Genomic DNA, 13,297 nt, shown 5'->3' on the forward strand with positions numbered 1-13,297 from the left:
AGTTCATCCCCAATCCTGGCACATGCAGCACATTTGTGGCACGGAACCGCTCTCCCGATTCTGTCTGAAAAACTATGGTACCCTTTCCTACTGGAGTACACTTTGCCTTGTTCCCCATGGTGATCTGAAAGTTCATCTTCTCTTCTCGATATTCTGAGAAACACTCCCTGATTCCCGTCATATGCCACGAGGCTCCACTGTCTATATACCATACTTTTGATGATGCAGCACTAGTCATGCACGCCACTTCTTCTTCCAACCTGGAAGCCAACATAGAGAAATCGAAATCTCTCACTCTCTCTCGTGCAATCTTCTGAAAATCTGCGTGAATCCCCTGAGGTGGATGCCTCTGCATCGTGGTCTTGACCCATAACTGATTTTCCCTTTCTGTCTCTGGCTACTTCCTCTGATACCATGTGAAAATTTTATCACTACAGCAACTAATTTATTTTTCCTACTTATTTCATCATAAGTTATTCATGAAATTACTTCAACAAACATTAAAATAAATATTGTTGCAGATATCACACCGTAATACAGAAACAAACATATGCACACAATGACACAGTTATTTTGGACTAATGTCCCCGGAAAAACCCAATGTGGGAAAACCAGTGCAGCAAGGGAGGATTTTATTATTCAACAATGTTCTTGTACAACAAGGTGCCATACTGGCTTACCCACAGATAAACAAACTTCCAACACTTTTTTAAACCCAGTGTAGGCCCTACTGACCTCTGCTACAGCCTGAAACCCTCTGCGTCAGCCTGAAACCCTCTGCATCAGCCTACTGAGGCTCTGCGCAGCCTCTCTGGGCTTCTGCATCACTCCTGCAGCCTCTGCGTGGATGATGCAGGCCCTTCTGGCTCTGTGCAGTCTCTGCTGCCTCTACGTGGCTTCCTCTGGCTCTGTGTCTGCCTCTTCTACGCTGATCTCTCGTCTCTCTGTTCCATACTTGCTGCCCCTTGACTACTCTCCAGACCACTGGTTCAATTTCTCAGCAAACCCTGCTCCAGAAATTGAACTCACTGGTCTCCCTTAGTGTGTTCTCCAAGTGCCCCTCAAGCCTCTTCTTATACTTTTTCTGTTGACATCTCAACCGCTGAGATTAAGTCCCTAATCAACCGTTAAGATTAGATCTGGCTTGATCCATGTCTTTTGTACCATACTAACACAAATTCATATTAATACACATTAATATTTATTTTCCCTAAGTTTAGACTTGGGGACTCCATTAAAAATATTAATTATTTTAATATCTCCTGATCTATTTAGAATCTACCTAAACCCTTTCTCGGTATTCGAGATCTTATGTGCCCCAACCTCTCCACCAAATTTCGTGGCTAGAGTACATCCGATGCTACCCCAAATCAACATCCACCTCATCAAGCAATGCTCTATCCTGAAAAACCCGCCTGAATGCATCTTTCCTCCCTTGTGAGATTTCACCATCCATGTGAAGAGGGAATCTGAGGGAGGGTCCACCATTCAGCCACTCATGGCTATAGTATTTTGGGTTCAATGATTGAGCTAAACAATGTAAAAGTGTGCAATTCTTGTCCCATCTGCTGACAAGAATATCCTATATAGTACCACAGAAGGCCTCTGGTGATGTCTCATACTCGGGGCACTCACTCTGTAGAATAATAATCCTCACAGACTCAATCATGGAATCCCATCCCTCATAAACCTCTCCTAGGATGGGTTTGTCTATATCTGCAAATCGAAGCAAAGAAATGATAGGGCCATGATCTGAATAATTAGATCTACCCTCTCCCACCAAGCATCATCTAGCACTGTGTCCTTCACTCTTTTAGAGACTAGTTGATCTGTCTTTCTCCAAAAAGACCAAAACTCATAAATAACCATGGCCCCAAGAGCGGTCTTGACCTCCCTCAACCTCTTCAACATGATGAATGAAGAGGCAAACTGTGTATCAGCAATCTTCGACAATGATAGATTGTTGTACTCCTTGTAGATAGTGAGGGCATTTGTATGATTTTAAACAAAGTTACGGATATGTCGTGCATCCTCAATAATGTTACCAATCCAATGCGCATTAGAAGCAATGGATTTCAGTGCTAAGTTCAATGAATGGACAATGCAAGGTGTCCAAAACACTTGTGGATATTTCGCTTCCACAATCATGCCAACAACCTTGCAAACAGATGCATTATTGGTAATGATTTGCACACAAGAATCAACACCTACATCTTCAATAACTTTAATAAATAGCTCACCCATAAATTGTGCATCCTTGTATTCTCCAAGTGTATCCACTGCTTTCATGAAAACTGGACCATTCAAGGAAGACACCATGAAGTTGATGAGTGGGTGTCATGTTGGATCTGTCCATCCATTAGAAACAATGCTAACCCCAAATGTTGGCCATGATGCTTTAATTGGCTCAAGCATTTTTTGCACCTCTTTTTTTGCCTTCGTCAACAATGTGGTTCTAAGCTTCTCTGAACCAAGAGGCACATACCATGACGGAGACCTGTGAGTTAGAGCTCAACGACACATCTCAATAAATAGAGGTGAGTGTGCAACATTAAAGGATATGATTATTTGATAGAAAAAAAAGGCAATGGTGAGATCAAGCTCTTCCCCTTCCTCTTTTTTAAAAATCTTGTCCATTGGACCAAGTGAAATTGCCTTTCTTTTTGTTGCTTATCCCCCAATAGAACTCTCAAATGGAAATTTGGTGGTGCCTTTCCTCAAAAATGGAAGGGGGTCATCATTCTTGGTTTTTCTTGATTTTGCAGCCACATTTGCCATACCAACAGTGAACTCTTTTTCCATTTCTTTCCTCTTTTGTAAAGGAACTTGTGTACAAGCTCCAACTCCACAACCTGGTAAAGCCAACAAATGGCCTTTCACACGAAAATATGTGCTTGTGAAAGTATTGTGGCAAAAGTTGCATCTCCAATGCACATTGCCTCCTCCCTTCCCCTTGTTGCTTGGCCCATCCTCTCTTGTGACATATTTCCACAAGGGATATTTCTCAATGTTACCTTTAGGAGGAAGTCTTCCCTCAACATTACTTGCAACAGACTCTGATGATATTGGGGGAGGAGGGGCATCTCCAATGGGGACATTCTTCCCCTTCCTTTGTCCCCTACCTGCTGCCCTTGATTGAGCCATGAATACTGTAAAAAATATAAACAAAACATGCACAAATTTGTAAAAGAGATGCAAATACAAACTGTTGTAATACAAATGCTAAAAAATAGTGAGGAAATGCACTTACCTGTTGCTCGAATCTCCTTGAAAACGCTCCAAAACCTTGGCTCCTTGCTCCAAACTTTTAACAGCAAACCCACAACTCACTATTTGCAAAAGGAATGGAACATAATGGTAAAGAAAATTAGAAATTGTGCCTTTTTATTGGCCCGCGAGTCCCCTTTCGCTGGATTCAAATCTGATTTTCATGACACGATGTGTTCGAACGGGACACGATCCGGATTCGATCGTGTCCCATTTGGACACGTCGTGTCACAAAAATCAGATTCGAATTAGGGTGAATCGAATCTGATTCGCAGGATTCGAACACTTGGCAAAAAATCAACAAATCTGGTTTCATTGATTAAAGGACCTGTCTCAAAGACATGACTCTCTATGAAAGGGCACTCTTGCTTAGGTATATATATACAGAGCCCTCATTCGTGACTCTCACTATATCAGTGCATTCATATATTATTTAATATATATTCACCTATTCTAAATGGATTACTTCATATTCCAAGTTTCTGGATCATCAAAAACATTAGCAAGGTTTGGCTATCACATTTGGTATCAGAGCCAATCTGATCTAGCCATCGGCCACAAGTTTTTTTTAAGAGGCTTTTAGCCACACCCGAAATTTTTGGAGTTTCTCCAATTTTAATGCTCGTGACCAAGGAAAAAAAGGAAAGCCTTTGACCATTAAGATATATATATATATATATATATATATATATATATATAAAATAATAGTATTTAAAAAAAATATAAAAAAAACAGTAGACGTAGGCTTCGTTCCAGCCACCATCATCATACAACATCACCCTGTTGTTGTAGTACCTATTGAAGTTGCTCCCCCACCAATAGCAGCCATTTTCTCCAATTTCCACTGCCTCCATTTGCATCCACCTCCTCCAACAACCAAGCCATCATACCATCGATTATATTCGTTGTACAGTGTGTCCCGTTGCTTACAATCGTTGTTGTCCACACTACTACCATTCTATAGGGAAATAAATCGTGAAAAAAAAAACACCCTACACCCATTTTTAATTATTACCGTCTGAGTCTACACACAAATTTGTTGAATCCGTATAATGTTGTGAATCGCTTTCAGCAAATATGTACAATGGTTGTGCATACACTAGTCAGATTGGGTTGGCGTGTAGCCATTTTCCCATCAAAACACAACCATATGATCAAATCAATGATCTGTGTTTTAATTGATTGAATACCATACGGATTTTACATTGGAAAATTCAGCCACGTCATTTAGACAGTTGTGTCTATACAATGATACACCATTCAAAAATGAATTGTTAGAATCCAAAAACAAAGCTATATTAAGGAAATAATATTAAAAGGATTATAAAAAACAATCCATAAATTATAATTAAAAATTGAAAAAATATGCCTATATATTGATTGAGAAATAATAATATTTATTATAATATTATTATTACCAATAAAAGGTGATATATAGATATATATAGAAAGAGTAAAATTAAAAGAGTATTTAAGGTTTCTTTTAAAAGCGACAATTATAAAAACTATTATTACACAATTAAAAAAAAAGGGTTATTTTTTTAAAACCTAAAGCTCATCTCTAAAAAGAAAAATGGATAATTCAAAAATAAAGGAAGATTCTCCTATAAGAATTTGTCCAATTGCAAATCGTAGATTATTTACATTAAAAGGGAGTATCCAAGGAAAGGGGATTAATATCACTATCAACATTAACAAGAAGGAAAATTACATCAATATTAAATTCGCAAATTAGTTATCAATTCAAGAACCAAATATAGGTGAAAGAGAAGATATTTTTGGCAAGAAACAATATGAAGTTAAAGACTTACAAGTGACACTTGATGATTACGAATGTTTATCTCAATTTAGTGTCGTAACCATGTTTGATGAAAAATCAATATAATTTTGGTTTACCTTGCTTTGAAAAACTAGGTACCTTCATATTAAACACAAAGAAAAAGTTTTTGACTTTCTTTATGATTAGAACATGACACTTCAAGGCATTACAGTGAAGTCAAATTCAATAATACCTTCATCCAAGGACTTAGACAATATATCAAAGATAATTAGTCAAGAAAACTGAAAGTCAATATCAATAATGCATAAAGAATTTGACAAAAATCTTAGATAAAAACAAAAAAAATTCTTGCTTAAAAGTGTTAGAAAATCAGAAAGGCAAAAAGATTTTCTTTATGTTGATAATCACTTGTGATATTCTTATGTTCTTATTAACCTTCTCGAGTTCTTTTATCTTAGTTCATCAAGTAATTACCAATAACAATAACACAAAGATCAAAGACACCAGATGTAGGCAGACAACCAAGGCAAAACCCTTATCTAGGGGAAAACGCAGTCAACAACTCTTCCTTAATAATTTCACAAGATGATCCAAGACTCTTGACCTAGACACAGACTTCCTCCGACCACCAAGTCAGCCCTTCCCTTCTACAGATGATAACCTTCTAGCAACAACTTCGACCTAGATGCAGCAATAGGACTTCGACCTAGCAGTAGCCCAGCGAAAATTCTACCCAGCAGTAGCCCAGCAAAAATTCTACCCAACAGTAGACCAGCAAAACTTCGACCCAACAGTAGCCCAACAAAACTTCAACCCAGCGTAAACTACGATCCAGCAGAATCTTTGACCCAGTAGAAACTTCGACCAAATAGAAACTTCGACCCAACAGAAAGTTCGACCTTTTAGCGAATAACCCTGTAAATCCACACGTGTGAAAGAGAGAGAGACAACCTAGACACTTCGATTTTCCTTCTCCAGCAAATCTCCTCCTTCTCTTGGAATTTCGCACTTTTTCTGCCTCCTTCTCTTGGATATCGAACTTGTGTGAGAGATGTCTTCCAAATGAATCGAACTGCTTGTATGTATACCCTTTTCTGAAGGTTGAATTACCCTCATGTAGGTTGACTTGAGCAGGTAAGGGCCGACTTGGTGTGAAGGTGACAAATGACTTATTTTACTCAATATTAATTCTTTTTACATGATTCGAAAGCCCAAGAAGGGTCTATTTGGACAATGACTCTAATGACTCAAGACAAAACCTAGAAGTCCTCAATGGGGACTTTGACCTAAAACATGATGACCCAAGCATGAAATCCATGCTTTAATAAGTCATAACAATAATAATAATAAATTATTTTTCACTTTTGATAAATACATTTCATTATGACTCAAATACAATTATGAAGACCGAACCTAGTTACATTCTTCAACAAAAAGGTCATAGTCAAGAATTACTTGCGCAAGTCAAGAAGTCCAAGGCTATGAAGCAGTTATTGGAAAACAAAACAAAACAACTTATCCAAACATAAGCATCAAAGTCTTCATGTAAAAATATCCAAGTTGGGGACAAGGGAAAAAATACAAATCACATTAATCTTATGACTCAAAAAGATCCCAATCCAATTGAAGTGAGAATATTCTCATATGTTGTAGTATAAATGACAAAAATGCCAAGTGAAGATTCCGCAATCTACCAAGCAACATCTATGCGTAAAGATAATCATATACCTAAATAAAATCAAGAAATCGCCACAAGCATGATAAGGGAAAATCAGGTCACAAGAACTCATCGACATCCAAATCATAAAGGCAAACATCTAAACCAGCCAGCATATAAGTATCACTCAGGACAAAAACAACCAACTTATGTTCCGAAAAATTTTGCTGCCAACACAGTTAAATCTTATGATAACAATTCATCTTTGGAAGCCCACAAGTGCAAAGTTACAAAAAAATTGATTTGGGAAGCCTATGAGCACAAAGTTCCACATAAGATTGATATGGGATGGTTAGATCATTTCATAGTGCAACAACTATGTACTACAATTAGAAGTTCATATTGTCTTGCATCATCAAAGACGATAGCTCCAAAAATTGGAAACATTGCAATGACATTACAAGACAAAGAAAAAGATGTCAAACCTTTTCATCGATACACATTGAGGACAAAACATTTTTAAAGGGGAAGGCAATGCTATGAACATAACTATGTATAAAATAATATAAAGAAGAAATATAATTAATAATTAGTATTAATGAAAGTACATGTCTCAAAGACATGACTCTCTATGAAAGGGCACTCCCGCTTAGGTATATACATGGGGCCCTCATCTCTTTGGAGACATCTGATAAAATTTATTAGCATGGCCCCTGTGCAAGGATGAATCATGACACACACAAATCAAGAAATATACATAGGGCCCTCATTTGTAATTCTCACCACATCAATTCATTCATACATTATTAAATATATATTTACCTATCCTAAATGGATTACTTAATATCCAAGTTTTTTGGATTATCTAACTCATGAGCCAGGTTTGGCTATCACAAACTCCAAACTAAAGGAAATCTGTCCTATAATGGAACGAAGAAGAGAGAAATAAGACCCCTTGAATACTTGACTTTAACTTGTATTTGGCTGCAGGGATTTACTTTGGCTTTCTGCCACATGTCATAAACTCTTGGGCTGCTCCTGAAATGGTGTTTTTCTAGACTCCAAAGTGCTTTTAGGCATACAGGTATTTACTTGTAGCACATCTGCCTTCTACTTAATGTATAATTGCAGCAATATATTCTATGGCTTTGCTTCAATAAAGATTTGGAAAAGGGATCAATAACAGAAAAAGATTTGGAAAGTTCTTTAGATAGAACCAACAGATTTGAAAATAGAAAATCCTATAAGAACCTAAGGCCTTGATGAACAATAAAACACAGTATTGAAATAATTTCGAGTCTTGTCAGCATAAGTATTGTAGCTTACTTATGTTCAGATGGATTTGGCAATGCTTCATAAACAATATTGGCTACGGTATCCCTCTTTATCTGCATACAATTAACATATATGTCAGCCAGAATCAGACCCAATAAATGGCTAAATACACAATCAAATTTATGTAGGTATACAAATTTCTATTGGTTCTCAACTATTTGATTAGATTTAAATCTTACTTGAGTAGCTTCGCCCCTTAAGCCGATGTAATATATTTGGGTTGTTTCAGCTCCAAAATTTTCAGGAAAATGCAAAGTGAGACTTGCCACACCCTGAAATCGAGAATACCTGCACAAATGATGGATGTTAGTTAAATGAAGGAATATTTATTTCCCAAAAATTAGTAGTAAACACCATAATATAATAAAACTCTTTTTAAGTGACTTAAATTAATATAACATCAATGTCCACTAGTGACCAAAGTTTGCCAACGGGACTGAAAATACAAAGATAAGAGAACATCATGGATGGTAAAGCATTTCCTGGACAACTGCAACAGAACAAATATATATCAATACATCAAGAATATCAAAAACGACTCTTGGAAAAAGCAAGAAGAAAGCAAGAAAATAAACAAAGGATTTAAAGAGATTCACTAGGAAGCCTAGAAGAACAAAACCAACAAGGATCCTATCACTGCCAAGGAAAAAGCCTTAAACTACAAATGCTATCACCCAACAGCTCTCCTAAAATCCAAGATCAAGAAGTTGGTGATGAGATCCCATCCAACCACTTGTGTGCTCTAGAATTTACGTTGCCTAACAGTCCTATAAATGAGACTTGGTTGTGAAGCTTCTTGTGGGCAAAACCATCAACAGGTTCAAAATAAGAGTAATGAGTTGACAACCAGAAACATGGGAAGACCCATCTTCAAAAGTATACTAGTGATGGTGAAATATCTCATGAAGGAATGTGGTCATACATCCTTGGTCCTTATACTACAAAAAAACCCTGTGAGAGTCTTTGAACAAGCAGTGATAACTACCATGGATCTCATCATAGATGACATCTAACAAATGAAATGGTCTCTATGGAAAGTTAATGGGAAAAGACCTGAAATTGAGCTCAAGGGGCTCTCAAGCTACAATTTCACCGCAATTTGATATATCGTGGACTACACATGAGGCTGTCCTTGAAGTGCATGTAGGAATAAAAACAATAATAGAACTTTGCGGTTAAGGGATCTTTTTGGTGAAATTCATGTGTCTTTCAACTAGTCTCTCTCTCTATATATATGCTAGTATTTCCATTAATATCTCCCTTAATGAGGTAATGAGCATTGATAGCAATAAGATAAATATTAGATAGTCGTCATAACATGTAATATTAGGACCTTTAGTTGAGGACTCTATCTTATGTGAGTAAATGAAGTTACTTGAACTTTAATTAGTCACATGTCACACTTTGTAGTCATGTAAGTAGTTTTCCTAGCCTATGTTTTTTCGCATTAAGGCTTCCATTTATGTGATACTCTCCATATACTGAAAAATATATTAAATCTCTCTTTTCTCTATCTACACATGCTTGTGACAATGTAAATGCATGTATTTGATATGGTATCAGACCCACAAAATGTTGGCATTTAAAGGACAAAGCAAAATTTGGGAGGGATGGTGAAGATGGATATTGTTAAACCATCATGTGAGAAAATAGGACACAATGAGTCTACGTTGTGTTACCTACCAAATGTGGGTACACCTAGGAGAACTTTTCTTCTAATCGTCTTCTTCCAGCTGGCAGCCAACAACCCCTGACAGCCACTTTGTAGCCGATGTAATGTGTCACTTTATCTCTGCCACCTACATCGGTTGTATGTTTCCTTGCACATTTGTCTAAAGCACATGTTAGAAGGTGGGTAATCTGACCCAAAAGGTGTGTTTTTCATTGTGCAATCGAGTGCTTATGCTTGTTTTTCATTTGGGCATTTTGGCATGAATTATTGGGTGACTTGGAAGAAGGAAGTGCTTTGACCATGGTTTTGTTCCCTCACCTTAAATAAGCGGTTAGTCTTCAATCCTAGTCTCGTGGGATCTCCCTTATTGGCATATGGTTTTAGGAAGGGCACTAATTGGGAAACCCTGATTTTGGTATCATGGTCTTGTTTTCCCATTCCATACTTTTCACTTCGCTCCACACATTACGAACCCTATTCCACCATTTCCCTTCTATGGGTCCACATCACCACAGGGTCCAAAGGGCATTGGCACACCCCCTCCCCTTGTCCACATATCTGGGTCGAGCCTAGAAATGTTGCCCCAAAGGTTGATGCAACTAAAAGAAAGTTAAAAGCATATCATGGCCACAAGCAAGAAACAAAAGAAAAAGAAATTTATAAAATGCAAAAGATGGATGGGACATTTAATATGGCACGTGGGAAAAATCCAAGCATGAGCTCTACCTTTATCATTATGGCCATCACCTTAGTTCCTAGGTCCCATGAGTGCCCCTTACATCATAAAAGGAACCCATGCATGTCCCAATCCTTGGTGAGTGATGAACAACCCCACCTTTAAGGGGGTGATAACTGCTTTACATCTTTCACAACATGCTCTCATTTCCTAGAGCTTTGAGCAATAATACGAAGAAAAAACAAGATAAAGCAAAAGACAAATAAATAGAGGTGTACAAAAAAGGCTAGGGTAACTCATGCATCCACGATTTCTCCCTCCTTACATTTGTATACCCAATATGTGGACTTCCTCATTATTGTTATCCCTTGGCCCATGACATCTGGCTCTGAGATGCCCCTTGTCCCCATCTGTTCCATCATTATTTATATCCCACCTATTAATGGAAGGATGCAACAGGGACCTGTCTTTCCCTTTAGGGGTTGAGAACACCTAATAGGATTGTTTATTAACCACTCCTATCTAGGGAGGTAACACTATTGCGAGATCAAAGCCTCAAATTTGGAAGAGAAGCCCCATATGAAGTCTCAATTTGCTCTTGACTAGTGAGCTTGGTTCAATTAGATGCACTAATGATTAATTGTACCTAATGGTGAAGATGCAACACTAAACATTATGTATGATTGGTAAGTGGTTTTCATCATCGATTGGGAACCTTAACTAGGGCCTAAGTCCACCAGAGGAACATATGACACCCTATAGGTGGAGTGTAGAGAACCATGGGACTTCTATCACTTGAAGAGCATCATTCCATTCTATGGGCACCTACAACACCCCAACAATCTGCGCTTTGCCCCCATATCATTCACGAAATGATGCAATTAGACTAGCATGCCCTAGTCGGCTTAGCAGTGTACACATAGTTTGGCAGCTAATTCGAGGCCCAAATGAGGTTTGTCTCACCCTTTGAGACATGGGAGGGCTAGCACCATTCTCTGAGCCCTCAAGGTCGGAGTAGAACCAACCTATTCTATTACCAGGAGACCCATGAGACCCATTTTGTGCCCCAAACAAAAAATTGGAGTCCACATGATGATTTGCATAGAGGATGATTTTTGGAGGCCTCTTCACTCAATATGGCATTTGAGGAGCTCAACTCATGCCTCCAAGAGGCCTACACATTGATGACATCAGCATTTTGACCTTCTTGTGGGTTAACACTAATGATTTTACATTGCCTATGAGGTTGGCTTGTAACCTCAATTAGATTTGCCCATCATTTTACAACCAAGAGGGAATTTTGGGCTAAATTAGATCTCATAGGACATGCATAAATAAGAGAGCATCATCATCTCTTGGACAATTCGACCTCTTGAGAGAAACTCACACTTGTTCATTCTTGGCTATTGGAGATTCTTGGAATCCATTTGGATGCTTGGAAGCTATTTTGGCTTGTCTTTGGAGTTGTTTCTTTGGTAAATGGAAGGATATACTACATGTTATCCTGAAAGTGCCTATTGTTGAAGATTATCATTTTGATTTTGTCTAATGTATGGAATTGTTGCTTCTAAATTATGCTTGATTTTGACCTAATTTGTTGAAAATAATTTTTTAAGGCTATCTAGTTGAGAATTGCATATGTTACTCATTGTATAACATATAATGAATGTTTATAGTGGAGGAATTCTTGTAACTCTCCATCAAACTCCATTTATCATTGAGTGGATAAATGCTAGAATTTTAATATCACCAAATTTCAGCCTCCTTAGCAACAAATTTAACATATCTATCACATCATTGACTCCATATGCCTAAAGGACAAGGCATTAGTCAAAGTCATTAGTGATCAATCCTAAATCTCCTCCATAATTTTATCTCCTTAAAATTGGTCCTTTTAAGGCTAGGACAAAAATCTAAGGCTTGCAGTGAAATTTTAGGGAGACTTTTTAGTGATTTGAGAGTCTAAATTGTTGAAATATGTAACTAGGTTCGGTCTTCATAATGACACATGTAATCATGATCTTATGTATTTGTTGTAAAGAGAAAAAAAAAATTATTGTCATTCTTGAGACATGGGTTTCACACTCAAGGGAAATTTATTTTTAGATCAAGCACCCATTGTGTACTTCTAAGGCTTCTCATTGAGTCTACAAGTCAATTGAGTCATTGTCATGTATGGAAGACCCTTTTGGGCATGTTACATATCGCAAACAAAAATTATTTGAGTCAAATCTAGAGTCAAAATACCCTCCAAGACCTCATCATAGTGCAAAGAATAAGTCGGCCTACTAGGGTACTCAAGGAAGTCCATATATAAGAGCATTCAACCTCATCCAAAGGAGCATCGATCAAGCATCCAAGAGAAAGCAAGAAGTGCGAAAAGGAAAGGACACGAAGCCTCTTAGATAGCAAAGAAAAGAAGAAGGAAGACCAAAAGTTCGGGACTGTTTTTGGGCCTCCTACACCTCACACGTGCGAAGAAATTAGGGCTTCTATCTATAGCAGGGAAGTCGAGTTGCACTACCATCAAGAAGTCATACATTGGTGTCAATAAGAATTGTTTTTTGAGGATCGAGTTCACAAGGAAAAAGGAGGCCAAGCGAACGAAAAAGGAGACATTTCTCCATTTCTTCTCACACGTGCTATCCTAGGGCTTTTGTAGACCGAAAGTTGTAGGTTAGAAGAGGTCGAGATATTACAGTCAAGGTGCAGGTCCAAGCTTATGATGTGAAGGCAGATTTGAAGCAAAGAGACTTGGGTTGACTTTGTAAAAAATTGATCTTCAAGAAGAATTGTAACTCGGTCTTGGAGGGGGTGTTTGACAAGGGTCATAGATCTTGGAATTCGTCAATTGAAGTTCTATAAGAAGATAAGAGTTCTTGTGGGTTTTCCTCTCAAGTGGAGAGGTTT

General features: G+C 37.8%; 1 protein-coding gene across 6 annotated transcripts in view; it reads right to left on the minus strand.

The window, feature by feature from the left end:
- The window catches only part of LOC149156945 (uncharacterized), a 413,330-nt gene that overhangs the window by 71,297 nt on the left and 328,736 nt on the right, over positions 1–13,297 (minus strand). For 5 of the 6 annotated variants that reach the window (XM_089438885.1, XM_089438886.1, XM_089438882.1 and 2 more), the window contains 2 exons: positions 8,219–8,327; positions 8,031–8,092 (listed from right to left, as the gene is read on the minus strand). In XM_089438885.1, the coding sequence (XP_089295011.1) occupies positions 8,031–8,092; positions 8,219–8,327 (171 nt within the window). Of the gene's footprint in view, positions 1–8,026; positions 8,093–8,218; positions 8,328–13,297 lie in introns of those variants that run through there. The other variant, XM_089438883.1, reaches the window with a different exon arrangement.

This window comes from Pinus tabuliformis, chromosome 9, assembly GCF_031772625.1.
Source record: "Pinus tabuliformis cultivar Carrire ecotype Pingquan chromosome 9, CPIR1, whole genome shotgun sequence".
NCBI classification, from domain to species: domain Eukaryota; kingdom Viridiplantae; phylum Streptophyta; class Pinopsida; order Pinales; family Pinaceae; genus Pinus; species Pinus tabuliformis.